The sequence below is a fragment of the Sinohyriopsis cumingii genome, chromosome 1 (genome assembly GCF_028554795.1).
Source record: "Sinohyriopsis cumingii isolate HCF-2022 chromosome 1, ASM2855479v2, whole genome shotgun sequence".
NCBI lineage: Eukaryota > Metazoa > Mollusca > Bivalvia > Unionida > Unionidae > Sinohyriopsis > Sinohyriopsis cumingii.
Window position 1 is genome coordinate 64402688 of NC_142961.1, and position 27171 is coordinate 64429858.

At 37.8% G+C, this 27171-nt stretch overlaps 1 protein-coding gene across 2 annotated transcripts in view; it reads left to right on the forward strand.

Annotated features, from left to right (window-relative positions):
* The window catches only part of LOC149807005 (very long chain fatty acid elongase 2-like), an 87832-nt gene extending 61755 nt beyond the window's left edge, over nucleotides 1–26077 (forward strand). For both annotated transcript variants that reach the window (XM_089960557.1, XM_089960564.1), the window contains 2 exons: nucleotides 19840–19964; nucleotides 22345–26077. In XM_089960557.1, the coding sequence (XP_089816683.1) occupies nucleotides 19840–19964; nucleotides 22345–22632 (413 nt within the window). In that variant the 3' untranslated portion in view covers nucleotides 22633–26077. The remainder of the gene's footprint in view (nucleotides 1–19839; nucleotides 19965–22344) is intronic.
* The last annotated feature ends 1094 nt before the right edge of the window (nucleotides 26078–27171 follow it).

Here is a 27171-nt window from a genome sequence, read left to right on the forward strand (position 1 = left end):
CAAAAATCGAATTTGCAGCTGGCGCGGAAGAATTATTTAAACCCGTTACAACAGCTACACAAAAAGCCGCAACAGCCGCTGAAAAGGCAATATGGGGCGATATTAAAGAGGAGGAGAGAGAAAAGTTGGGTATTATCCCGTTGACTCAAAAAATAGCAAAAAGAACGAAGCAAACAAAAAAGATTTTACAAGATCTTCCGGCTGACATAGTTGCAGCTCAGCCTCCACCCGTCGCTGCAGCTCAGCCTCCACCCGTCGCTGAAGTCGCTGAAGTCTCCGAAGCTGCTACACCCCAACCAGCAAAGGAAATTGTTGAACTAACTGCGAGATTTGATCCGGGTTTTATTAAATTCCTTAAAAATACGCCAGAAGAAAAATTACCTGAATTGATATTAGGGGGTTTACGCAACAAAGAAAAAGTTTTAAACAAGAAATATAAGTCCACGGCTGATTACAATTTTGTTAAGTGGGTGTATCGTATATACTACGACAAGAAAACGGTTAAATCTAACGATTCAAAATTTTCAGCACTTATAGGCGCAATGAAGAAAATTGACAAAAGTATACAACAAGGATCTCCTCCTCCCTATTCACCGCCACCAGAGAAGCGTCCAGATGAAGGCAGTGATGTTCTCGGAGATCTCGGCCTCTTTGGAGCTACAGGTAGTGGTCTTGGTGGTCACATTACTTGCCCTGATAATATCGTCAATGACGTATCACGGTTAGAAGTTCTCATAGGAGGAAGACGCGCCGGAAACAACTCTCCGGAAATTATAAACGAAGCCGCAAATATCTGTCAGAGACTATTTCAGCGTGGCATCATGGATATCGGCGTTTACCGGGGACTCATTGATGAACTCACGGATGGTTACCACAGCGACTAATAAATTTAGTTAGAGAAACAATAATTAAATAAAATGATACTACACGATTCTTTTCGCAGACCAAGAAGTGTCAGAGTAGTAAACTCACGATTACCAGTATACGAGGTTGTTTACGGAGATGGAGTCGGTGATGTTGTTAGGGATTTAGTCACAAGAATCGCTCCGAAAGCTGGACCGTTAGTAAAACAATTCGCGATGAAAGCCGCTGATGTTGTCAAGGATAAAGCCATTGGCACTGTTGGTAGTCTTGCCGGAAAAGCATTTCAATCAATCAAGGATCGACTAGCACAGCTGATACGAAAAAAAACCCCAGTCGAGAGGTTGGTGCCAGTAAAACTACCATCCACTGAAGCTATGCCGGCAAATGTTAGTAGCGTAGTAAATAAGGCCGTAAATCAGAAATTAGCTGAGATCGCAACAGCAGGAATTACCTCCAAAGCGTTGCAAGATAGTGTAACTGCTAATTTGATAGCTGGTAGTGGTTTCCGGTGACGATAACATTTTAATTAGATCATCACAAATAATAATAATGTTTGCACGAAAATCCAATGACGCGTTTGATATGTCCAAACCAGTACTTAAAGATGATTCTGTACGTGATTTTCAATATTATTCTTATGAAGCACGTGATCCTAACCAACGCGGAAGAATTGAACTACAGGTCCAGGATACAAGTAGATACTTCTTGCCCGCTGAGGCCTTCATCGAAGTTGAAGGTAGGCTTTTAAAGAATGATAACACCGGCTACGGAATCGGCGACCGAGTTGGATTTGTTAACAACGGGATCATGGCGTTATTTAAATCCGCTATTTATATGATAGATGGAAAAGAAATTGAAACAATTCATGATAACGTCGACGTTGCCACAACAATTCTCGGGTTGGCGAGATACTCGGATGATTACACCAGATCAGCCGGACCATCAATGATGTTTGCAAAGGATATAACCGACAGCCCCGAGAACAGGAATGTAACAATGAATGCTGGTGGTACCGAAGTTGCATCGATGAACGAAAATTTTAATTTGGGTTTTGCAACACGTAGATCGATGTTAAGTGGAGATGAAGAGTTCTCAGGTGTGATTCCATTGTCTCACATCTTTGGATTCTGCAGAGATGTCCACAAGGTCATATTTGGTGCCAAACACACAGTTGTACTTGTGCGAAAACCTGATGATAATGACGCTATCTGGCGAGATGCTGCTGTTGCCGCTGGTCAAATAATACTAACTAAACTGTGGTTGTGGATGCCAGTGTTGTCTCCGTCAATCACCGAAGAACAACGACTGTTGTCTTTTATGGACACGGGCGGTAAATCACTGCTATCCTGGAAAACAACAACCACGGACGTTATTCAGGGTGATCACGGCGGGTTGTTTACATGGCATATATCATCGCAACAAGGAGTATCAGCACCACGACATATTTTCATTGCATTTCAATACCGTGCTAGAATAGATAATCAGGAAAGAAATCCAATGGTATTTGATACACTTGGAGTTTCTGAAGTTTCGTTGAGAATAAATGGGCATCAGGAGCCATCTGAGGATATATTAATAGATTTCGAACATCATCGTGTCGCACGCGCGTATCATCGTCTGATGTCATTTATGGGGCGCGACCTTAATGTAGACACTGGCCTGCAAATATCACAGCGAGACTTTATGAGTTTATATCCGATTTATTACTTTTCGCTGGAACATCTTGATCTGGTTAAACAATCTGTTGTCGACCTACATTTCCGAGCTCGTGTAGGTGCTCCTGCTGGTGGTTACAGAGCGATTGCTGTCATACTCTCCGATAAGGCAATGCTGCTTGAAGGTGTTGGCGGACGAATGAGGGCCATTGACGCTCCAATCGAGAATATGTAACGCAATTAAAATCAAACTTAGGATATAATGTCATACAGTCATGTTAATGTCACCTTGACTTCCGGTCAAACGAAGAAATTGCAATCAAAGAACGCAAGCACGTGCGGGACATCAATAACACTAAAACGAGATCAACTTGTTGGTGGTCCAAACAAATTGTCGTTGACTAATACTCAGCTTAAACATTTTAATAAGGCACTAACAGCAAAAACCGGTGTCCGACTTAATTTCTCTGCTGCAGCTATCAAGGACATGACTAAAACCGGTGGAATATTTCCTCTTCTCGCAGCAATACCGGCGTTGATTGCCGCGGCAGCACCAGCCGTAGCAAAGGCAGCAGCACTTGGTGCAGTTGGAACCGCAGCTGGAATGGCACTAAAGAAAGCAACCGGACACGGGTATAAGAAAAAAAAGGGGAGATCCACTCGCGGATCAGGGCTAAGACTACCAGGAACTCCACCATCATGGTATCCAAAAAAATTCTAACGCCGTTGAAGCTTCCAGCGTCCAATTTTGATTTACTCGATGCTGTTAAAAAATTGCGTATAAAACATTTCAGAGGAGTATTTATGCGAGATCAATTACCGACGCGGCCGAATAATCCAGAAACTGGCATTATCAATCTCGACAACAAAGACGGTCCGGGAACTCACTGGGTTGCTTACGCGATCGATCCACGTGGAATTATCTATTTTGATTCGTACGGTTTAGCACCGCCAGTTGAGTTTCTCAAGTATGTCCGCGGAGTGCCTCGCACTCTCAACAGCAGATTTTATAATGTTCCAGTGTGGCAGTCGACGCTACCAACACAAACATTAATTGATCCGCCCATTTGTGGGAACGAGGTTTTAAATGTTCTCGATGCGATCTCAAGAAATCCAGCAACGTCTCCGCATCGAGTAGTGCATGAATATACCGCATCGAGAAACGCTAGCGTTTCCAATGCTTAGCATTTCTGGAAGTCCAAAGGACTTCTCACGCATTTGAAAAACAGCAATAAGAATAATGGTGGATATTTACGGAAGACCTTTCACAAGAAAAGTCAAACCAAGCACAGATGTTGATCTCTCAAAATATGCGACCCGAGATGAAGTCGATAATCTTTTGAATTTAGCCGGAGTTGACCCAGATGAAGTTGCTGTTTTTCAGGACAAGCAGGGAAAACTAAAAACGAGCAACATTAAGTTCAATGACATAATTCGCAAAGTTCTTGGAGCTACCAAGGATAACTTCGTTGCATTTAGTGACCACGGCCGGATCAAGGACTCGAACATATCAATCGCAAGCATCAAAGACAGTATTGATAAAGGTGTTGATAAATGTGTGAAAAAAGCCGGTGACACAATGACAGGAGAACTCAGCATGAACGGCAACAAAATAACCGTTCTAAAAAATCCGGAAGGTCTCGAAGATGCCGCAAACAAACAATACGTAGACACCGTTGATGATAAACTAGCCACGTTGCGGTCAGAGTATGATGTTCACGTGAACGGGTTTAAAAGACTCCAAAGAAACTTGCAAAAAACTAGTGAAACCGTGGATAAGTTCTTTGGAACTCCTCCAGTCGTCGATGTGAAACTCGCTGATGTAAAGACCGACATTAACACGATCAAACAAAGACAGCAGGATATCGTATCGGGTATTCCTGAGATCGTTAACAAAACCAGTCTGATTAAAGTCCCCGTTGGAGTTACTCCCGGGCATATCACCAACATCGTATTCACGATATCATCGGGATTCGCAACATGGTCACGACAAAATAGCACTTTCAAATATACAGCAAGAGCCACCGGTGTTTACAGGTTGTCTGTGTTTTCAGCCGCTAAATTTGAAATCTTTACAAGATATCCTTGGAGACATTCCACCGATAAGTATTCCGGGGTTGTAACCGTAATACTAAACAGCGGAACCGAGGAAGCATTTATGCTTGTAGCCGAGGACGATACTTTAACAGCAACATCTTACTGGTGGTGTTTGGAATTCGTCGCTTCAACACCTCAATTGGTTACCGCGTAATTGAAAATCGGCAGCGATTTTTAAATAATATGTCAACGTTGAAATCCGAAGGATTTCCAGATGCTCAACAATATCGATACAATCAAGTCCGTGAGTGGCAATCTGAGTTAAAAACTGTCATCGAAGTAACCAGTCAAAAAGTAAAAAAATACAAGCGCCGCATAACAGTGCTGGATATTATGGTTTATTCAGTATCTGCCGTTGTTGCATCCGCGGGAGTAATACTATCAGCGGTCACTCCAGTGACTGCAGTAGTCGCTGCCACGATCTCTGTTTGTGCGACCACAACCACGGCAGGAGTTTTCGGCATCATAGCAAAAAAAATATCATCATGTGCTAACACAAAATTACACGATTACACGACAAAATTAAATACAGCCACGACCGCATATCAGAAATTATCATCGCTGATATCATCATCGTTAGACGCGCAATCCAGCGACGCCGCGTTGATATCAGATTCTGAATTCAAACTAATGTCAGATGCGTACAATGACTATTTGAAAACTAAACAAATAAATAATGTCACTGATGGCAACGCCACAGGAACTGCTTCAACAAATAGTCACAAACACAACGCCGGTAAGGACCACAATGATCTCAGTGTCCTCGACGACACCAGAATTCAGCATTAATTTTCGAACTCCAATTGCCGTGAACGAAATCGCGTTGTCGAAGCTCAGTGCGTATCACAGCTGGCCTAATGTCAGAGCGGAATCATTTGGCGGTCAGCAGCCAAATAATTCGTTTGTGTTTTCGTGGAAAACCAAAGCCGACTCTGACGAATTCGACTGGGATACAATTACGCTACCCACTGGGAGTTATCAGATCGAAGAAATCAACAATGAGATACAACGCCAAATAAAACGAATCACCGGCAAGGACGCCAAAATATCTATAACAGCTCATGAACCAACTCTGTCTGCGGTCATTGAAATCTCAACACCGGAATACGCCGTGGATATTTATAGCAGCTCTCTTCGAACAGTATTAGGATGGCCACAAAAACGACCCGAGGTCGAACCGGGTCCACCAAAACCTAAAAAATCTGATTTCGAGACCACCAAGGAAGAAATACACGACCTCGCGTACAGCAATTATTTTTCCCTTGCAGATAGATTACTAACAAAAACAGGAGATCTTAGACCACCAAATGATATATTTAATTTTTGGATTGTCCAGGTTCCACGTGATGATGGAACCCCCATTGCAGATAATTACAAATTTGATGATATAGAATCTAAATTTTTTATTCCGATCAAGACCGAACATCAGCAACAGCTACAATTGTTGCGGGGATATTTTCAAGATTATATTTCCGATACGACAAGACCACGCGGTGACATTATCACAACCATAGAAAAACTAAACAAACTCGCATCCGCGATGGAAATCATAAATCTAAAAATAATTCAGTTGTTGTTGGATCTCGGGGATCCGGATGCGTTTAAGGAGGATCCTCGGAATGTCTTGGGGGAATATGGACAGCAAACTAGATTAGAATTTGCAACCCGATATGGTATTCCCGTGAAGGATATTCCAGATTTTAAATTTCCTGGATATAACGCACCTGCGCTACGAAAATCAGTCTCTGATCTCATCGCGGAATCTTTCGAAGATATTTCTGCCACGTACACGCGAACAAAACCACAACCTGTTATTTTAAGACACGACAACAGTACAGCATCCGATGGCAGACACATCTCACCCGGGATCGTAAATATCACAGATGTTATTGCGGTCAATCTTGTATGTGACGTCATCGATGGCAGTTACAGCGCATCAGATACTACGACGGCACAACAGGGGTTTATCCTGTATACGTTCACACCAAGAGACCCCCCTGGTTTTCTGATTGTGCAAGAACCAATCAATCCGGTCTATCTACGGTGTCATAACCCGTGGTTGTCAACGATAAATTTCAAACTCACCGACCAACGGGGGGGGTTGTTGGACCTGCGTGGCGAGACTGTTAGTATAAACTTACTGGTGAAGTCCTAAGTCAAGGGATCCATAATATTTATAATAGTTTTTTTTTCTGCATTGATCCATTTTCGTCATTTTATCGTGCAAATACCCTATCAAAACCAGCATAAGTTATCGTTGAAAGTGCTAGCACGCATTTAAAAAAAAACGGTTGTGTATAATGTATCAACCCGAGTACATTCATGCACGAGTTCATATTCATGATAAGCAAATTCTTTACGAGGCAATAAAAACCGCATTTCAAATACAGACATTCCCAGAACAGTATTTCCCCGTTAAAATAGTTATTGACGTGTATGGTGACGAAGACTTCTTGTTAACGTCGTCACAATTAACAGAGCTACAGCAAAATCATATGATCATAGTTTGGTGTCAACGAGAACAGATTATGAACTATTCTCATTCCTGTATTGATGTTGAAACGCTTAAGCAAATCCTGAAAATCTGAAAGCGCCCTTCACTTGGGAAACTCTTTGAGTTTCCAAGGGCAAAAAAAATAATACACTTTTTTTTTTACCCGTGGAAATGTGCTTTACACTCGAGAAACTCTTTGAGTTTCCGGGGGGGGCTAGCGTTCTCAGGTTCTACTTTCACTTTGTGCTGTGAGTCACACGCGGCGGTTTATACTTCCTTGTCGGCCTCGTAGTCGCAAATACTAGTATTTTCGTCAGAAATGCAAGGCATTTCCGTGTCTAGATTCTTTATATAACCTTTTAACCGTCTCACCCTGGTGCTAATTAATTTTCGAGTCTCATACTCGCTTGACAATACAAGACGAATCTTCTCAACTGCACGGCACAGTGGAATAAATTCAGATACCTGATTTTCAGTTATCCCGGCAAGTGATCTGTAAATGCGATCTTGCAAACCCTTAATGAACCTATAACACGCAGGGAGATTGTTCTTCCCCGATTGTGATAGCTCATTCAAGGATTCAAAATCTGACATAATTGTTTCAGTGTCTAGTAAAATATTAAAACCTCGCTGTTGTAATTCTTTAATTTCAACAAGTATGGTATTTATATTTTCGTGATTCATATTATTATATATTTTTATATTTTTAATAGAAACACTTTGCATGAGAAACGCTAGCTTTCCAAAACAAAACGAGACAGTCGGAAACATTTATCCCCTGCAAGGGCCTAGATCGTCAAATAACGTTCTAGAACCCCACGAGGACTGCTTCCGACATGACAATACAACATGTAACACGAAACACTTTATCCCCTGCAAGCCTCTAGATCGTCAAATAACGTTCTATAGGCTCAAGAAGACGTGTTTAGTGAATTGACAAGGACAAACATATAACACGTAACTTATCCTAAGGACGGACCCCTCTGACTGCCAAGTGACTCAGAGGCACATTTATTTACAAGACGAGACAGCCCTGGCTTCTAGGATCGAGTTCTCTAGCAGGCCCGGCAAACATTTATTTGACAACACAAACAACCTTTACCTCTGATTCGAGTATCACAGCAAGCAAAGGTACAATGAACATGTAATTTTATCCTAAGAGACGGTACAGAACAGACAACCTTTACCTCTGATTCGAGTATGACAGCAAGTAAAGGCACAATGAACATGTAATCTTATCCTAACTTATCCTAAGACCTTATCCTATGACGACACAAACATACAGGTGGGTCATTTTCTACGGTCAGCAGCAGAGCAAAACCATCCATTGAATCGACCATTGGATGGTGTAAAAACACCCGCCATTGGCGGATTAAATTTATGGTTTTGCTTGCGCGTGCTGACTTTCGATCGACCCAAAGGTCTTAGGGAGCGATTTCGTATATAACCCAACTGTTACTTGCGAGTTGGAAATTCGCTCTAGCAGTGGGCGGGACTTGTTTAAAATATTTTAATTGTATGTTTTCTTAAGCGCGGTCATATAACAAGCACAGAAGAGCAAAACAGTCGGATATATTCAGTAAAACGAGGATATTGTTTGTAAAAAAATATATATTCTACGGTAAATAAATGATTACATGTTATGAACTCGATAAAATATTTTATCAAGGTGGCTTTCTCAGGGGAGCAAATCCTCTGACGACGACAACTCTGCAAAGCGTTACACACTCGTGGAGGAGTTATCGTCGTTTGTGTCAGCGATAAGAGTTATATAACAGAATGAAATCTTCTGTTTGAGCTTCTTTGAAAATGCTGTTTTGTGGATCCCGGTTGCGACATGCTGTACAGAAGGTGGACAAATACCGAAATACCTACCGGCGGCGTTTATTGACTGGAATACAATTTCTTCACCTGTAATTGCGTTTATAGATTTAATAGCTCTTCTTGCAACTGTTTTACAACGCCCTGTGTTACCCAGTAGGCAGTTCTTGCTCTGAGTGACCACGCGAAGATTGTTTATAGAGTTATCAAGTATGTTACCGTTAATGTGATCAATGACAAAACCCTTAGGGATCACTCCAAAGAAACATTCATAGACGAAACGATGACATAAATACCTCTTTGAGCACGTGGCAGTAAATCTTAAATAACCAGAATTATCAACTGTACCAACTTGTTTCCTCAGCCTGTAGTTTCTCACTATGCCATCTCGGTTTGCCTCATAATTTGGAATAGTTGGATGTGGAACAAATTCTTGTTCGGGGGTGAATTCTTGATTCATTATACTATAAGCAAATCATTTGTCTAATTCATAATTTGTCTGAAAACTTATTTATGTAATCACGCTCCGAGAACGTGTTCGAGTCTGGATTTTTTTTATCATAATACCGTTTTAGTTCTCGATAGCGTTTCCCCCCACACGCTGAACATAATTGCGTTTTTCCTCGTACTCCAATGCCGCATCTGATACACGGTATCGGTCCTAGACTCCCACCGCGGACCTGTTGAGCATGTTGTCCACAGTATTCGCCTCTGCAACGTCTGCTACACGGCGCTGATGAATTTAGTTTGATCCACTTGCATGAGTGCGCGGGCGCACCAGAGAAATGCTTTGCATGAGCGATGCTAGCATCGCCGGAGAAACTCTTTGAGTTTTCGTTCATTATATATAATATTTTTGTCTATTTAAATACTTGTCTTAATTATAATAATGAGTTTTGAAAGACTATCCAGAATAAAACCCGCAGGCGGTCGATTCGATCTTGACCGGTTAACCACTGATCGTCGACGAAGAGAGTTAAAGGAACTGCTTGGTGTTATCAAGAATGCCAAGGAAGAGTTTCGTCGTGATGGTGCCGCACATGTGTGGTCGACATATAAAATTATCCCCGACGCGAGCGTTATCATTGATGCTACCATGAACGATACAATCGCGCGTAACATAATTGGGTATCTCGACGATAGAAGATATTTCATACAGATAAAATTTATTGTCAAAGTGGTCAACGAAAACGACGATGACACGTGGATTATCCGTGATAAAAATGATCCTATCCTTGACATTAAAAGGAAAACTATTTTGTTGAGCAATAATTCTAGACCAGGAATGTTGACGGGGGTTGATATACCGTATTACGCCAGATCGTATCCAGTAACTGCAGTCGTTTACGGAATATATCCGATAAAGAAACCAAGTGTAGATAAACTCACGCCAATGAAAACATCAGTGGTGTTAAATTGTGTAGCTGAGCGAGTAATGGAACATTTTAAAAACGCAGCACGTGGAAATGGTCTAACTGAGATCAGAAAAAATAAAATAACAACATGGGCTAATCGAGTCAAAGATACAGGGGCCACAATTAAGGATGTTGCCGCGCTAGAAAAATTATTAAGATTTCCTATAACGGTATTATCGCTAACAGGCGAGGAATTGTATAAATCGAAATACAACCGTAGTGGAGCTTCAATAACAATTATTGATCATAACAGCCACGCCTGGACGGAATCAGTTAAAATATTTCCACGCGATCGTGTTATAAGGTATTATTCCGCGGGTATGTTTGATTGTATTTATCAAATGAGTAAAACCGATCCGGTATCGGTATGGTTGTTTAGAAGTTCTGAAGTTGGTGATTATGACCAGTTCGTGACCCCGAACGGAGAAATATATAGAACTGCGGAGTTACAAAATGAAATGAAAGCGCTCACAGAAAAATATTCAACTGAGCAAGTTGATCAATTACTAACTAATTGTTTTACTGTTCCAAGTGTTGCCGCACATATAGCACGACAAAAAAATAATTGGAAACCAACCATGAAGAGTTTTCTCGAGAATGTTCAGCAGAGTTGCATCGAATACGGACACGGCGGTTTATGGAATAGTGTATTTGTTAGTGATAATATGGTATCGGTGGATATGATTGCGTGCTATCCAGGAAGTTTTCTTGGCTATGGCGAATGCGCTGAATACTTTAAACGATTTGGACATCCCACAAATTTAATGACAAGAGTAGCTATTAACGGACCTTTACCTGATTTTGACCTGACTGGATTTGCTCGCGTGGAATCGTTCGAATTTGCAACACGGTTACATCCTATTAATTATGCTTGGTTTGGCAGACATTTCCACGAAAGGAAGTGGGTGCCGTTTCCGTTGTTGCGGTTTATGGTTGACAAAACAATACTAACATCTGTTGTTGTCAGTGAGGGGATTATTTGTTACTCAAAACAAACCTCAGTTTGGTTACCAACTCCAACTGATACTGCGTGTTATTCTGACTTAAAATTAAATTATCCTACAGCGTCTGAAGAAGAATTACGCACACTGGCGTATAAACATGATGAGCGCAACTGTAAAGATCTCGGCCGAAGATTGATAGGTAAATTTACTCAAGGTGGAGCATATGATCATAAACGACATCACAGTCGATTAATTATGGATGAAGAAGAATTAAATTTCATTATCGCTGATACTACTGCGAAAGATACATTTTGTAGCCGCGAGGATATAATAATATCATTGCCGGGGATGCCTGGAAAACGATTAGGAACAGTTGTTAGTTATATCGACGGTGATTCAGCTCAGTACACTCATTTGAGATCCTCTATGCTGGCTTATGTTTCTATAAATTTATTGTCGATGGTGAATAGAGTTCCCTTCGCGGTAAGGGTTGCAACAGATTCGTTTTATATTAACGAAGACGATTTAACAGCGTTAGATTTACCAACATCGGATGATCAATGGGGAACATGGCGAGTAAAAAAGGAAGAGTTGCACGCGTACTGTGAATCAGCTGATGTTGAAATTAAAGATGAATATCGTAAATCAACAACCTTGTCGTGGACAACTTTGTCGTTGCCTTCTGTGTACGATCCAATTGCTAGACACAGAACAGTTTATTTGAACGGACCTGGAGGCTGTGGTAAGACAACTCGTGCAATCGAACTATTCCGCGGTTCTGATTTGGTCGTGCTAACACCAACACACAGACTTGCCAGAGAAATGATACAACGCGGAGTAAAGGCCTGCACTTATCACGGCTTTTTCAAATACAGCGGCGGTACATGGACTCCTACACGAATGGGAACGAAGTATATCCCGGAGAAAATCATCTGGGATGAAATAGACACTGTGCCGCTGGATACATTACAACGGTTCCTGACGTGGTTGTTAACGAAAAATACCGCAGTTGTGATGTGCGGCGATCATGGTCAACCACCACCATTTGTCGGCGAATCCCCCCACGAATGGTTGAGAACGTTTGTTGATTATTACGAGGAAATGCGTGATGACATCAGAGCGCTTGATGACACATTAAAGGAGTTTAAAAAACTAATTAGGCTACAAACCAATAAAGTCCAATGTGAAATAATGCGTGAAATAATTCCAGAGACTTCATTTGATAACTTTTTAACGGCGTGGAAACCAGATGATTTAATTGTTGCAAGTAGAAAATCAGTCAGAGATACACTTCAGCGGCGACTATTTCAGTTACAGCGGCAGAAATTTCCAACGTTGGAAGTGCCGTTATGTTATAGACCAGATGATACACGATTGCAGAATATTGATGTTGATATTCCCGGAAAACCAGAGAAACAAAATTTAGTATTGAATGATATAGTAACAGTTAACGTCGATGCGGTCGAAGATGCATTAGCAATAAATAAATCACCGTGGACACTAGGATATGCTATGACGATTCATTCAGCACAAGGATTAACTATTTCTGATACAACTGTTTGGATCGTTGATGACCGCATCGAATGGTCAAATTTAGTTTATTTAGCCGTGTCCAGAGTAAGAAAGATGGCTCAGTTACGAAGAATTGTATTAGATACGTCAACGAAGTCAGCCGTTGTTGAGTTAACGCAAAAAGATCAAATAAGAAAAAAATTAGACAGTTACCGACAAAGCGACAAGAAAAATAATAGAGAGTTTAACCTGGATATCAACGCTGTGTTGTCGTTACGTGAGCGTCAGAATAATCACTGTGCGAGTTGTAATTGTTTTTTGCTGTGGCAGTATCCGAAAAACGACCCAAGACAATTTACAGTGGATAGAATAGACAGCAATCTCGGTCATACGCGTGAAAATGTAATGCTGACCTGTCTTGAGTGTAATCGACGCAGAGGTGTTGCTGCAGTTATTTAAGTGATCGAGGTGGTAATTGTGTATCCGTGGGAATCACCTGAAGTTGCTCGCGTGTGAACCCACGCTGAGGAGCAGTCGAATCTAATCTGTAGATTGCGTTTCTCCCAGTTGATCTGGTTATGCTAGATATCTTATGTGTTGTAACGCTCCATATAGGATCAGTTGCCCTTTTTTTTCCTCCTTCGAGTTCGCCGGGTTCGTATAAATACCTAACGGTGACATTACCCAGCAACGGGGACGCTAGCGTAAATAGCTGCGTTGAAACACGTTCACTGACGCGGGGTATATATTTTTTTGTGATTGCATTTACAGGTCTCATGTTTGTTGTTCTGGTAATTTCATTATTCAGCGCGGCTATCACGTTTGGCAGTCTTGCAACCCATTCACGAGATCTCGTATCGTAAATGAATTCCCTCGCGTACTGGTATCCGAATAATCTCTCAGCGAGTGTTCTATTAAATCGCTCAACAATTGCCTGATCCCGATGAATTTCAGTATGCCCTCGTCGTATGGTAACGTTATGCTGCTTTGTCAGTGATGACACCGCGCCCTGAAATTCCTTGCCAGGATCAACTTGTAATAATCGTGGCCAGTTTAGAGGTCCTCGTTGATAAATTCGTTTAAACGCAGAGGCAACTTCGGACGCTGTTTTAGTCGCTAACGGTTCTGCTTCTTTGTATCTACTGGCAACATCAACTACTGTTAGCGCGTATTTGTATATTTTTCTGCGGACAGTATCATGAGGCAGGAATAGTATGTCAGCCTGATGAACTTCATTGGGGGTACTAACATCAAAATGTGCAAAGTTGATTTGTCGAGGTGGTGGTAAGTAGATTTGCCATATTGCTTGTTTTGACAGCCATTTTTTGGCAACCTCGCGTGTTACTGATGCCGCGTTGGCGAGTTTATTAATTGCTGCATTACCTCTCCAGTATCCGGCCGGGGAATAATAAATCGCTTCCATTGTTATTAATTATCCAGCGCCTAATGCTAATTTAGATTTCATCGCTGATCTTATTAACCAATTAGCGAGTGACTCCTTAAATGATTTATTTTTTATGGCGCTTAGTGCATGAATTAATTTCACATCCGCGATATGCCTGTCTTGCAGATCTTTACTTCGATAAGCAACATCATGCATGTGACACGCTGCGTCGATAGCGTTTATCGGATACTCTCCCGGTTTTGGTTTAGACTGTTCATCAAGTCTGATATCTAGTCGTGTCCCTGGACCGCAGTAATTGTATCCTGGGAGATGTTTTTCTCCCGGATATTTAGCCCAAGGGGTACCTGGAAGTCGTCCGAGGGTTGCTGCGATGTCACCTCCGCTGACTTTGTCAGGCTTTTTTTTTGAAATCTAAATTTTTTTGTGCCACATCGCGCACACTTACCAGAAAGTGCTTGTCTGTTATTTTTTGTTGTAATGGTTGTTAGATCATTCGTAGGGGTTTGTGCCTTACACTTCACACAATATAGATCCATAATTATTATTCCTTATATACAAATGGAGATCACTGATTTTTCTGCGACGCGAAGGAAAGAACCAGTCAAGCATAATTCCGCGCTACCAAATTCTATCAGAATGATCATCATAGGACCGTCAGGATCAGGTAAAACGCAACTGCTACTGAACATGATAATGAAGTGGATGAAATGGGACAAACTATACTTGATAGCTCCGTCTGTGGATGATCAACGTTGTTATGATGTTATAAAAGATTTTAATGAGAGTGCAAAAGCGCTGAGTGAAGACGGCGAGGATGTTGTTGAATTTATAACTGATATTGAAGAAGCTCCGTCCGTGGAAGACCTTAACGGGGAAATAAATAACCTAGTAGTGTATGATGATGTGATGCTGGACAAGCAAAAAAATCCTGCAAGAATATTTTCACGAGGTCGTCATAAAAACACTGATGTGATTTATGTTACTCAGCGTTATACACAAATTCCAAAAGTAATCAGGGATAACTGTAATCTTCTTGCGGTGTTTAATGGAGTTGATGTTCACACGCTGAGAAATATTCATCAAACCTGGTGTAGCGGCGATATGGATATTAATAAGTTTAAAAATTTCTTTAGTCGCGCTCAAAGAACCCCGCATGGATTTGTGACAATAAATTTACACGACCCGCGGACACGATACCGCGTCGGCCTTGATACACTGTATGGTTAACATAAAAATGTTTTCTTGGAAACTCATTTCGTAGAGCAGCAGAGGGGGCGCAAACTACACCTAATTTTTCGATGATACCTCACCGTGGAAATTATGTCGGATACGAGTCGGATTTATTGAAGTAACTCGCGCGCCAGCGGAAATACAAAGCATTTTCAAGACATTTTTTTTTGTCTTGTTTTCTGAATAAAAGTGTTATTTCGTCGAAATAAGCCCTCTATCGAGAATAGTTTCCGTGAAAGGGGTATTTCGGAAAAGTATTTTGTAGGATTCGCCCCCCCTGCTGCTATTAATATTAATGATATCAGTAACATTTGTCCATAAAAATTTGTCATAAATTCAAGCACATATAGGTATGTTTTACAGTTCATGGCCTTCATTGTGGATCTTGATGATTGCAGTTTTGAAAGGTTATGGAAATAATGTACAATTTCTAAAGTTTGTGTAAAAGTATTGAATTTTTAAATGTTTTGTCAAACCATGTACCAGACAAAAACAGATAAATAAGTAAGGTTCCATGGCCTCTATTAAGTTTGGTATCTTGCTTCATTAAGATGAAAACTTGATAAACAAATATCTGATTTTTCCATAACTAATAAGTTTTCTCAAACATTTATTATGGGTTTCTCTCTTTCTCTCTCTCTCTCTCCGCCTTTGCTACAGTGATACATCTCATTGAGGAAATTATTTTTTTTATAATTGATAAAATCATAACTTGGAATTTTATAAATGCTGAATAGGACGACTTGGTCTTTCAAAAGTTGTAAAAATTGAACTTGATTATGGAGTGGGTTCTAAGATTTTATTTCCCTTTTGTATGGCAATCACTGTACATGACTACCTTTTAGATAAACATTTAATACACATACCTCTTTAAAGGAAGAAAAACAAATGCTACTGATTTTATATAAGTATATTCACTGACAGTAAATATTTTTTTTAAATGCTACAATTTTTGAATATTTTGTATTACCTAGAGCCTATGTATCAATCCCATCTAATCTCCCCTTGGTTGTTGTTGTTGGGTTTAAGGCCATTTTTCAGCACATGATAGGCTGTACATGGCGGCCAGTATTATTGTTAGAGGAAAAACCCAGGAAAACCCCAGACAGAACCACCAAGCTTTCTCACATACCCACATTGGCTGAACCCGAGACTTCAACCCACACCGAAAGAGGTGAGATAGCAGTGATCCATTAACAGTGAGTACTTCAGACCACTCGGCCTATTGGGGCCCCTCTCCCCTTGGTCAGAATCATGTTACAATGCATGTTGTAATTCATTTAGCTTAGGATATGCATTGCATATTTAAGATATGCATTATATATTGACATAGGATGTGTATGTGTGTGGGGGGTGGGTGGGTGTATGTATGTATGCATGTATGTAGCATTTTATGGCACCTAAGCATAATAGTGGCCATATGGTGCAAACTAAAGTTTTAAATACATCTATTTACAAATTACAAATTACAAAACAAATGTTTGGAATATAAGCCCCTTCAAATAAATGCAAACATGAATTACCAGTGGATAAAATATCAAAGGTAAAAAAATATTACAATCCTGTAAAATAGATATCATATAGAAGAGAAAGGTAACACCTGTAAAATCTTCTAAACATATGACTAATATTGTGTTATATAAACAGAATTCCCTCAAAAACTGCAAGATTTTCTCATCATAGTAGTTTCTTCATACAGTCAACACTGAAATACTTAACTCTTTCACACGGCAGAACAGAAATGTTTTGATGGGATCTCGATGAAGAAATTATAAGAACCAAAATACTTTTTTGTATACATCATTTTATTTTTTGGGAAAACGTTTGTTCTTTTTTGCAAATTTAAAAATTCTATCATTGTTAGTGGACTTCCAGATTGAAACAAATTCCTTAATATATTCAAAATGGTAATTGTAAGACAATATGATCTGCAAGAGGTTTCAAGGCAATAGGCTGCGAATACTTACTATGAATGTAAAAGCATCATTATAGGTACATGTACATGTAACATGCAACTAAATATTTTATGAATTAAGGATTCAACCCTTGTGTCGGAATGTAATAAATACTGCATTTAAAAGAATGAAGGTTACCAATTGGCTGGAAATAATTACCAGAAAAAATTAATTTTGTCGTTGGAATTGTACATATGGGTAAATTGTATGCAATAGCAGACTCTAACCTAATACCATTTTCATTTTGTCATTGGAAGTCTATGTATGGGTAAATTGTATGCAGTAGCAGGCTCTAACCTAATACCATTTTCATTTTGTCATTGGAAGTCTATGTATGGGTAAATTGTATGCAGTAGCAGGCTCTAACCTAATACCATTTTCATTTTGTCATTGGAAGTCTATGTATGGGTAAATTGTATGCAGTAGCAGACTCTAACCTAATACCATTTTCATTTTTTCATTGGAAGTCTATGTATGGGTAAATTGTATGCAGTAGCAGGCTCTAACCTAATACCATTTTCATTTTTTCATTGGAAGTCTATGTATGGGTAAATTGTATGCAATAGCAGACTCTAACCTAATACCATTTTCATTTTGTCGTTGGAAGTCTATGTATGGGTAAATTGTATGCAATAGCAGACTCTAACCTAAAACCATTTTCATTTTGTCATTGGAAGTCTATGTATGGGTAGATTCTATGCAATAGCAGGCTCTAACCTGAAGCCATTTTCATTTTATCATTGGAAGTCTATGTATGGGTAAATTCTATGCAAATAGCAGGCTCTAATCTAATACCATTTTCATTTTTTCATTGGAAGTCTACTGTTACAAGTGTATGCTCTTGAATAAGAAACAGAAAAGAGTGAAGACAACAAGCTTTGTAAAATTTAACAAATAATTTATTTCCTAGAATACAAAGTGAAAAATTAGAAAAAAGAACTTACCGTATTGCGAATTAAATCCAAAATTAATCCAAGAATCACAGACACAAGTCCTGAATAAAGCTCAATTCAAGTCCTGCAGAGATCCAAAACTGAAGGTGACTACATGTCTGTTATAGCCTATGAAGTACTGATGTGTCAACAGTCTGTTGTTGAATCACAGAAATATTATTCCAGGTTTGAATTCAGTATAAATTCCAGTGAATGCCTTTATCCAAGAATTTTATCATAGCACTTTTATATTTCCAGAGAAAATAATAACTTGAATTCAGTAAAATGAGGAAAATAAAATTCAGCCCAAACTGGTCACAACATAATACAGCTTAAAGTGCTAGATGTTAAAGCATGACTGGTAAAATCCTCAGTCACAAGATAATATAGTTCTCTGGATGACCTTAGGTAACAATTAGCAGTTTTAAAATCAACTATAACATAATGGAAAATAACCTTTTAGAATGATCTAATGTGCCTTGTTTATTTACAACACAATAGCCTACAAAATTCACTTAGGAATCTCCAAAACTCTGACCTGATCAACATATTTACTCCTTCTTTGTTTATCTGAATACTAATTTTGATAATAAGCTCATACACATGGAGAATAATGAAGCTATTATTAGTTGTTTACGTAAGCAAAATAAAAAAATAAAAAAAGTCAATCAGGTCAAGCAGAAATGAACTCAATTTTGGACAAGGTCAAGTCCAGCAAACACTGTTACATTACAATAACATGTAATGAAATTTAAAAAAATTATATCAAACTATTTAAATTAAATATACATACCATTATGTATCAGTAAATTGTATGCAATAGCAGGCTCTAACCTAAAACCATTTTCATGTTGTCACTGTCACCTCACAGGTGCTACTGGGAAATCGTACCAGGTCAGATTTTTTTTGGTAGGCACTTACTTGGGAATTGTTCTCTAAAATGAACTGTGTGACAGATCATTTTCATTAATTTCCATTTGGATAGATTGTGTACATGATGTGTATTTTGCAGGACATTAGTAACTAAACTGAAGTGTTGTTGACTTTGAGTATTATGTGGATTTCACAAAGTAAAGAAATGTGCAAGTGTGCACCCAAATTTAGGAGTTAATGGAGTACATGAGTTTTGCATTCTTTATCATCTTGTATCCAACTGCATGTACATTTGAGGCTCCATGGCAATTTTTTTCCCCGCAGCAACACTTCGTACCTCTCATCTGCATACATTGCACAATGTTTGTCGTTAAGAAAAATAACAAAAAAAAAACAGCAGAATGACAATATTAGTAATTATATGGCATATACAGTGTAAATTGGGTGAGTGGCATATACAGTGTAAATTGGGTGAGTTCTTTGGGAACTTAATTACCAGTATCTCGATTACAAAGTAAAAATCTGCCTACAGTAAAAATATTTAATTAATTTTTTTAGTCAAATGGCAGAGTTAACTAAATGTTATTCTGAAAGATGTCATGCATAAGCAGCAAGTGTGTAAAATGTTTTCTTTTGTTTCAGCCTATTTTGGTGCCTGCCTTAATTGTCTGGTCCATGTGGTGATGTATTCCTACTATGGTCTGTCAGCTATTCCATCCCTGAGAGAAAAGCTTTGGTGGAAAAGACATATAACAAATTTTCAGTTGGTATGTTTGCAGTTAAATTCTGCTTTTGATGAATTTCATAATTTATGAGCCCCTTCCTATATTGGATAATGTTATTTCCATTTTTGTTTTGCTGACCTTTTCTCAGTACATTGTTTAAAAAGCAATTTATGAACAAAAGTAAATGTTTCTGCATATTTGTAACTTTTATATGAGAATATTATGCTGTATTTTTTAAAAATTTGTCTTGACCAAAATTTACATGGAATATCTCTCTGCCAAATTTTGTTGAACTCTACCAGTCATACGGTAGAAAGAGATACTGTGATAGCCTTTTGTCTGGCATCCATTGGTACAAAGTCCTTATTACTATTCCTCTTAAGCTATATGGAGGAATGCCACCAGACTTTACACACACATTCATCTGAAGGTCTGGCTGGTCCTTGAAGAAAGTGATGCCCTCAGAAATCCATTTTTGCCACCACTGCACCCATTTTTAAAATCTTGTAATTGCTATTACTCCTGAACAGATGGTCAATATACACAAGATTTTCACTTTCAAATTTTGTTTTTATGATGTCTGGTTGGTCCTAAATTAAAATAGTGCTGATTTTTCATATAATATGGCTGCCCCATGTACCCATTTTAAAAATCTTGTTAGCTCTACTCCTCCTAAATGGACTAAAAGTTGAATCCAGTCCAAAATGAAAATCTTTTTTGATACTTCCCCTCCTCCTGAATAGATGTTCCAATAAATACCGGGTTTACACCAAAAGACTTCTATATCTTGTTGGTTAAAAATGAAAATTGTGCCAGTCTGATTTCTAATATGGCTGCCCAGGTGACCATTTTGAAAATCTTGTTATTGCCAATCACCTGAAAAAATGGCGGCCACTTTGAAAATCTCATAATTTCCCCTCTCTTTAATGGATGGCTGTTCAGATTGACATGGGTTTCTAACCAAAAGACTAATTATAACACCTGGTTGAATCTTTATGAAAATGGTGTGGATCTGACACACATTGTGGCTGCCCTTGCAGTCATATTAAAAAAATCATCAGTACTGAATGAAAAGTGATGCTGGCATTGGGTTTTCACCAGAAGACTACTTCAGTGTTTAATGGTCTTACATGAAACTCCTGCTGCTTGGAAATCCATTATGATTTGTTTTCTCAAGCTAGTTGAGTGTCAATCCATTCAAGGGATCCTTGTTGCAAATTTAAAACTTGCTTTCTTGTGACTGGACCAAATAGGATGCCTTAGAGAACTGCAGTTGATTTTGTTTTCTTTTGGGGACCAAGAAGACTGCACACCAATGGTACTCAAAATTAAATTATGTAGAGTGCATTCATAACACAAAATAATCATATATTATACATTTTAATAATAAATTCAGGTTGTTCTTGTTGTTGTTGTGGGGTTTAACGCCATTTTTCAGCATGATAGGCTATACATGGCTGCCAGTATTAATGGTGGAGGAAGAACCCGGAAAACCCCAGAAAGAACCACCGACCCACGAGAAGCTACTGGCAAGCTTTCTCACATGCCCACATTGGCTGAATCTTAGACTCGAACCGCCGATAAATTCAGGTACAGATGTTTAAAATTCATCAACATTTAATGAAACTATAAAGGCATTTGAACTGTTTTTAAATGAAAATATGTAAACAATTCTGTGCTGTCTTACTAAAATTTCACAGACATAAATTTTGCATACAAAATGTCAGAAAACTAGTGAATGGTCAAAATCTGTTATCCACCCTATCAATATACTCATTAGCATTATTACAGTAGGATGAGAACATATTTTTGTATGGTTTTACTCATGATCGGTCATTATCTTTAACGACCAGAGTTTCCAGGAAATTCAAAATTTTGTAGAATACTGTAGGCCACACAGTTGGATCCCAAATATTTACTTAAAACAAAAGAAGAACTTGACATATATACAATATTTTTAGATTCGCATACGACATACGATATATTTAATTTTGCATGTGTCTTATATATTGGTTTTAATTTTGTATATGACATATACAATGATTTTAATTTTGCTTGTGATATATACCTTATTTTTAATTTTGCATTTTTTAAAATTTGCATGTCATATACATTGGTTTTAATTTTGCATGTCACATATATGTTGCTTTCAATTCTTCATGTGACATGTAAATTGGTTTTAATTTTGTGTGTGACATGTACATTGGTTTTAATTTTGTATGTGACATGTACATAGGTTTTAATTTTGCATGTGACATGTACATTGGTTCTAATTTTGCATGTGACGTACATTGGTACTTATTTTGCATGTGACATGTACATTGGTCCTAATTTTGCACATGACATACATTGGTGTTAATTTGCATGTGACATAATTTTTATGTTACAAATTTTCACTATGTTACATTTACTCTTTTTACAGATACAGTTTTGTATAACTCTGTCACACACACTTCAGAGTTATTTCACTGGATGCGACTTTCCACTGTGGGGACATTATCTTTTATGTGGGTACATGATCTTTATGCTCACATTGTTTGGAAACTTCTATTTTCATGCTTATATAACGAAGAAGAAAGCAAAGAGAGAGGCTAAAAAGAGAGACGAGATGAGCAATGGTTTCCACCGTGAGGAACTTGAATCCAATGGAGTAGTAAAGGAATATGCACAAAATGGATTAGCTGATGGGCATATACGCCAGCGGCCTTGAACCCAAAATAGAAATATAGTTACCAATGTGAAGTTTGAATGAAATCCATCCAGGGTTCAGACTAGTTATTAATTCAGTATTACTTTGCCTTCTGAACAAAAAAAAGTGTGGCCATAACATATTTTGCAGGGATTGAAAACTTGTCTTTCGTTTAGTGAATTCAGGACTTAAAAGTATAACATCAAAGAGCATGGGTTCAATAATATTAAATAAAATATACCAACAATGATTTCTAATCTAATTAAAAGATAAATTATTATTATCCTCACTACCATTAATGCTCAGGGGACTAGTTGAAACGTCATTTTGTTTTATTCTTGTATTGATTTAATTTTGCACAAATCTAAATTTATTGAATTAAAATACAAAGATTATTTAATTCTGATTCTGATAATCCATATCAAGTCCAGTGCCAATTTTCATAACAATTCCTCTGAGTATATACTTAGTCATGACTGATATTAGAACTTAGATCCATAAAAACATGGACACGTTCAATTATATGGTTTACCATGAAAGTCATGTACTATTAAATTTTCCATTCAGATCTGTCATTTAGATTTACATTTTAATGTTGACCTTTTTTTTACTAGTGTTTTAATTTCAGTTAGCCCTTTCTCTGAAATGACTTTTTTCTTCAGACCAGTAATTCCTTTCACTTAACTGTATATTTCAACAAGTTTCAACCGTCAGAATTCAAGTCCCTAGTGTCATACATTCAACCTGAAAAATTTGATACACTTGTGCCCAGCAGCAATTTTGCACTACAACTTGGAACACAACAGGATAAGTGTGTAAATTTTAAATAACCAAATTTATCTTTTTAACTTAAGCATCATAATCAAAACTATTTTATCTGTATTTTGCCATTTTGGCCATTACTAGTGCACATATTGCATAGTGTGAACGTATGACACTTGGTGCAACCTTTGCATTTACCCATTTTACTCTAGTCAGCAATATATGGTGGGAAGAAGTTGTAAACCGCACAGACACGGATCTGCTGTTGCATGGTGCCTTGGTAAATCTGGGTTCCTGCAGTCTGTTAGGTGTAATTAGTAGACCAAACAACATAGATCCTGATCTACCAGTGCATTATGTGACAGCACATCAGGGTCTATACCGTTTGCAGTTAAACATCTCTTCTGATTATAAATGGTAAATATTTCTCTCTCAGTTGAAAAGTAATGAACTGTATGAATCATAATGTTTTTTATTTATTTCTCCCCCTGGAATTTTCTTCACAATTTATATAGCAAAACAATGGGTCTTTTTGGGATCAGTCATCTGTGAGAAAACTTTTTTCTTTAGACAAAAGTCCATCAGATTTAACGCCATCAAAATAAGCAAGTATAATGGCAGTTTATATGAATCTGAGACATTGGGAATTTCAGCCGCAATGATGCAGAGTTGATCTTCAAACATACTGTACAATGTATGATAGCTGAAATGACTCAGAGAAAAGTTTTGGTATTAATAATGGAAACATTCAGAATGGTCTTAATATGCTTCAACCAAATTTTACATTATATCTTATGAAGAAATTAAAAGTGCTTGAAGTGATCCCTCACAATAAAGTCCTTCAGTATACCAATGCCCTCTTGTAACATGTGTATGATAATGGATTCCCATTCTGGATTTTGTGTTATCACTGATACTGGAATTATTTCATTTAATTAACATAATTAAATACTCTATTTTTGTACACTATTATGGCACAGCCTTGTTAGAACATTCCCAGAATGAGGATCCCTGACTAATAATGCTTTCACATATATGGCTTTATATCAACAGCGTTATAAATGTGGCTTGGTACATTTCCCATGCCTTGCTGAAATATTTCACATTGGACTATAAAGCAAGCTAAGATGATGACAGTGTTTGAAGAATACAGTAGTATGATTATTTTGTATCAGATCTTATGCTGTTTTCATTAAATCTCCAGTCAGTTCTAGGAAGTATTTTACAGTGAAGTTGTATTTAAGCATGTGATAAAATTTAATAGTAATCCACTGCCATTTTCTCCAAGAGATCCCATTTGTTAACACATGTAGACTGACATATAATAGTCCTTTCACTATTTCAGCAATGTGGCAGAAAATCATGAAATAACATGGGCCTTTATTATTTGGAAAAAGTTATAATTTCTTTTCAAGTATTTCTTACTTACTACTGAAAAAAAGCCTAAAACATGTTTAGACAAGAATTTAAGAACAGGACAGTGTTTAGTGACAATACTAAATAAATCATAGTTGATTGTTAAGTAAGAAACATTTTTAAAAAAATGTGATATACTAATTTAAGCCCAACAAACAAATTGGTATTATATGATATGGGTAAATTTATAACCTGACTGATAACATTGGTATAAAGCCCCCTGGAAAATTGCTAGAGGACACCACATTTTGTCATGTAGCAGTTTATTTTCTTCTCTGAATTGATCAAGAATCCATGGTATGCATTGCATAAATCAAATTTTTAGAGTCGTTGAAATCTGATGTTCTTTATGCCTCATTATTTTTATAACACTGTTGTCATAGTGCAGTAATAGGTATTTTATTTCATGTTATTGTTTAATTGTAGTAATGTGCATTGTCTTCATGTTATTCCACATTTCAAGCTTCAGGATAATTAGTTGAGAAATGTTGAAGCGTATCACTTTTTGAAAGATAGTTATTGGTACACAGCTTAGGGTCCAAGCAGTGTAAAATCACTTAAAATTGTATAGGTTAGTGTACATTTTCTTTGCTAATCTTAGTTTAATATCTGTGCCCAAGTAATTATAATCACAAAAAATAATGGGGAAAAAATACCCCATCACCAGTTGTCCAAAAATAAGTTGAATGAGCTTTTTCAAAGTCATCTTGCATAGATTAACGATCATAACTTTGTTGTGATCAAATAAGCAAAGAAAAGGGTATATAAGTGTGATTTTTCTTCATTATAAAAAAAAAAAATTCTTAGATCACTGCAACAGAAAGACAGTGTGGCCCATTTATAGCAAGTCTTAGATTGTTAAGGATTTCCAAATGTCTTGTGTACTAATCATTGACTTTATAATTTCTTCTCCAAGGCTGTTATTGTGGTTAATAAATCTGTATAAGCATTTTTCTTTTTCGTTGTTTAATAAGATAAATAAGTTGGAAGCACATCACTTGGGTCTAATCTGTCCCAGAGTACTTGGATACTGGCAGGTTGCATGTGGTTGTTCTCATCAAGCCAAATAGCAAGCATAGATTTTTAACTATGGTGAACATCTTAAACACATCACTTATTTTTATAACTTGAACATCCTAAATGCAGCATTAAAATGTTAAAATACTGAATACATCTGATTTAGCATTCTGATAACTTTTCCAGCATATTTTGTGACTTGTGTCAATTTATTACTATTTATATTATCATATCTGCACATCTTTTACTCAAATAAATTTGTTAGGCATAACATTCTTTGTTGCTTTGTTCTGAATGCTGACATATTTAACATGTTCAAGCAATTTTCAGCTTTGCTCAGTTAAATTGTTTACATTCAAGGTATAAGAATTATAGTGTTCTGCTAGCAAGGAAAGCTTTCAAAAGAAAATAATTGTTTATGATAGAAAATTGACAATTGGCTAGTGCATATACAAAGACGACTAAATTATATCAAGGTTGCCTTCACTAAAGATGATAGTAATAGGTTGTGCTAAGATAACAGGGTCTAGGACATGTAATTGCAATTCATGCTAATTTTGCAAACATGCTTCACAGTCAACCTAGTGTGCAAATACTGCACGTCATATTTTCATGCCTCCTTTATTTCTTCATTAAATCCCTCCTTTAAGTAGAGACCCCTCCCCTTTTTTTTTCTTGTATACTGGTCATAGATCAGAAGAGCTTACTGGGCAATCTGTCATCCAATGTGCATCAGTTAGTACATCTATCGAAACAACTTCAAGGATTTCCATAAAACTTAACACACACCTTCATCCCACAGTCGTGCTGATCCTAAATTCAAAATGGGGCTGCTCAGACATCTTGAAAATCATATAGCTACTCCTCCTGAATAGATGGTCATATCAACATGGGGTAGTTGGTTATAAACAAAAATGTTGCTGATCTGATGCCCAACATGGTTGCAACGGCAGTCATCTTGTTATCTCTATTCCAACCAAGTAGGTGTCCTATCGGGATAGGGTTTCAACAAGAAAATCACCTATGATATCTATTTAGCCCTAAATGAAAAAAGCTGACAGTAGTTAGTTTGAAAATCTTATTGCTACTTGTCCAGAATGGATGGTCACACCAATATGGGGATTTTACCAAAAGACCTCTTATGATATCTTAGTAGGTCTCAAAGGAAACTGATGCCACTTGAAAATCCCATCTCACCAACATGGACCATATTGCAAATCTTGTTTTTGTACTCCTTCTGAATGGATGGTCATATCAACATGAGTTTTCACTAAAATACTTCTCGTGTCTAGTTGGTCCTTGACATCCAATAAGGTTATCACTAATCCTTTTGAACAGAAAGTCATATAGACATGGTTATTTTCA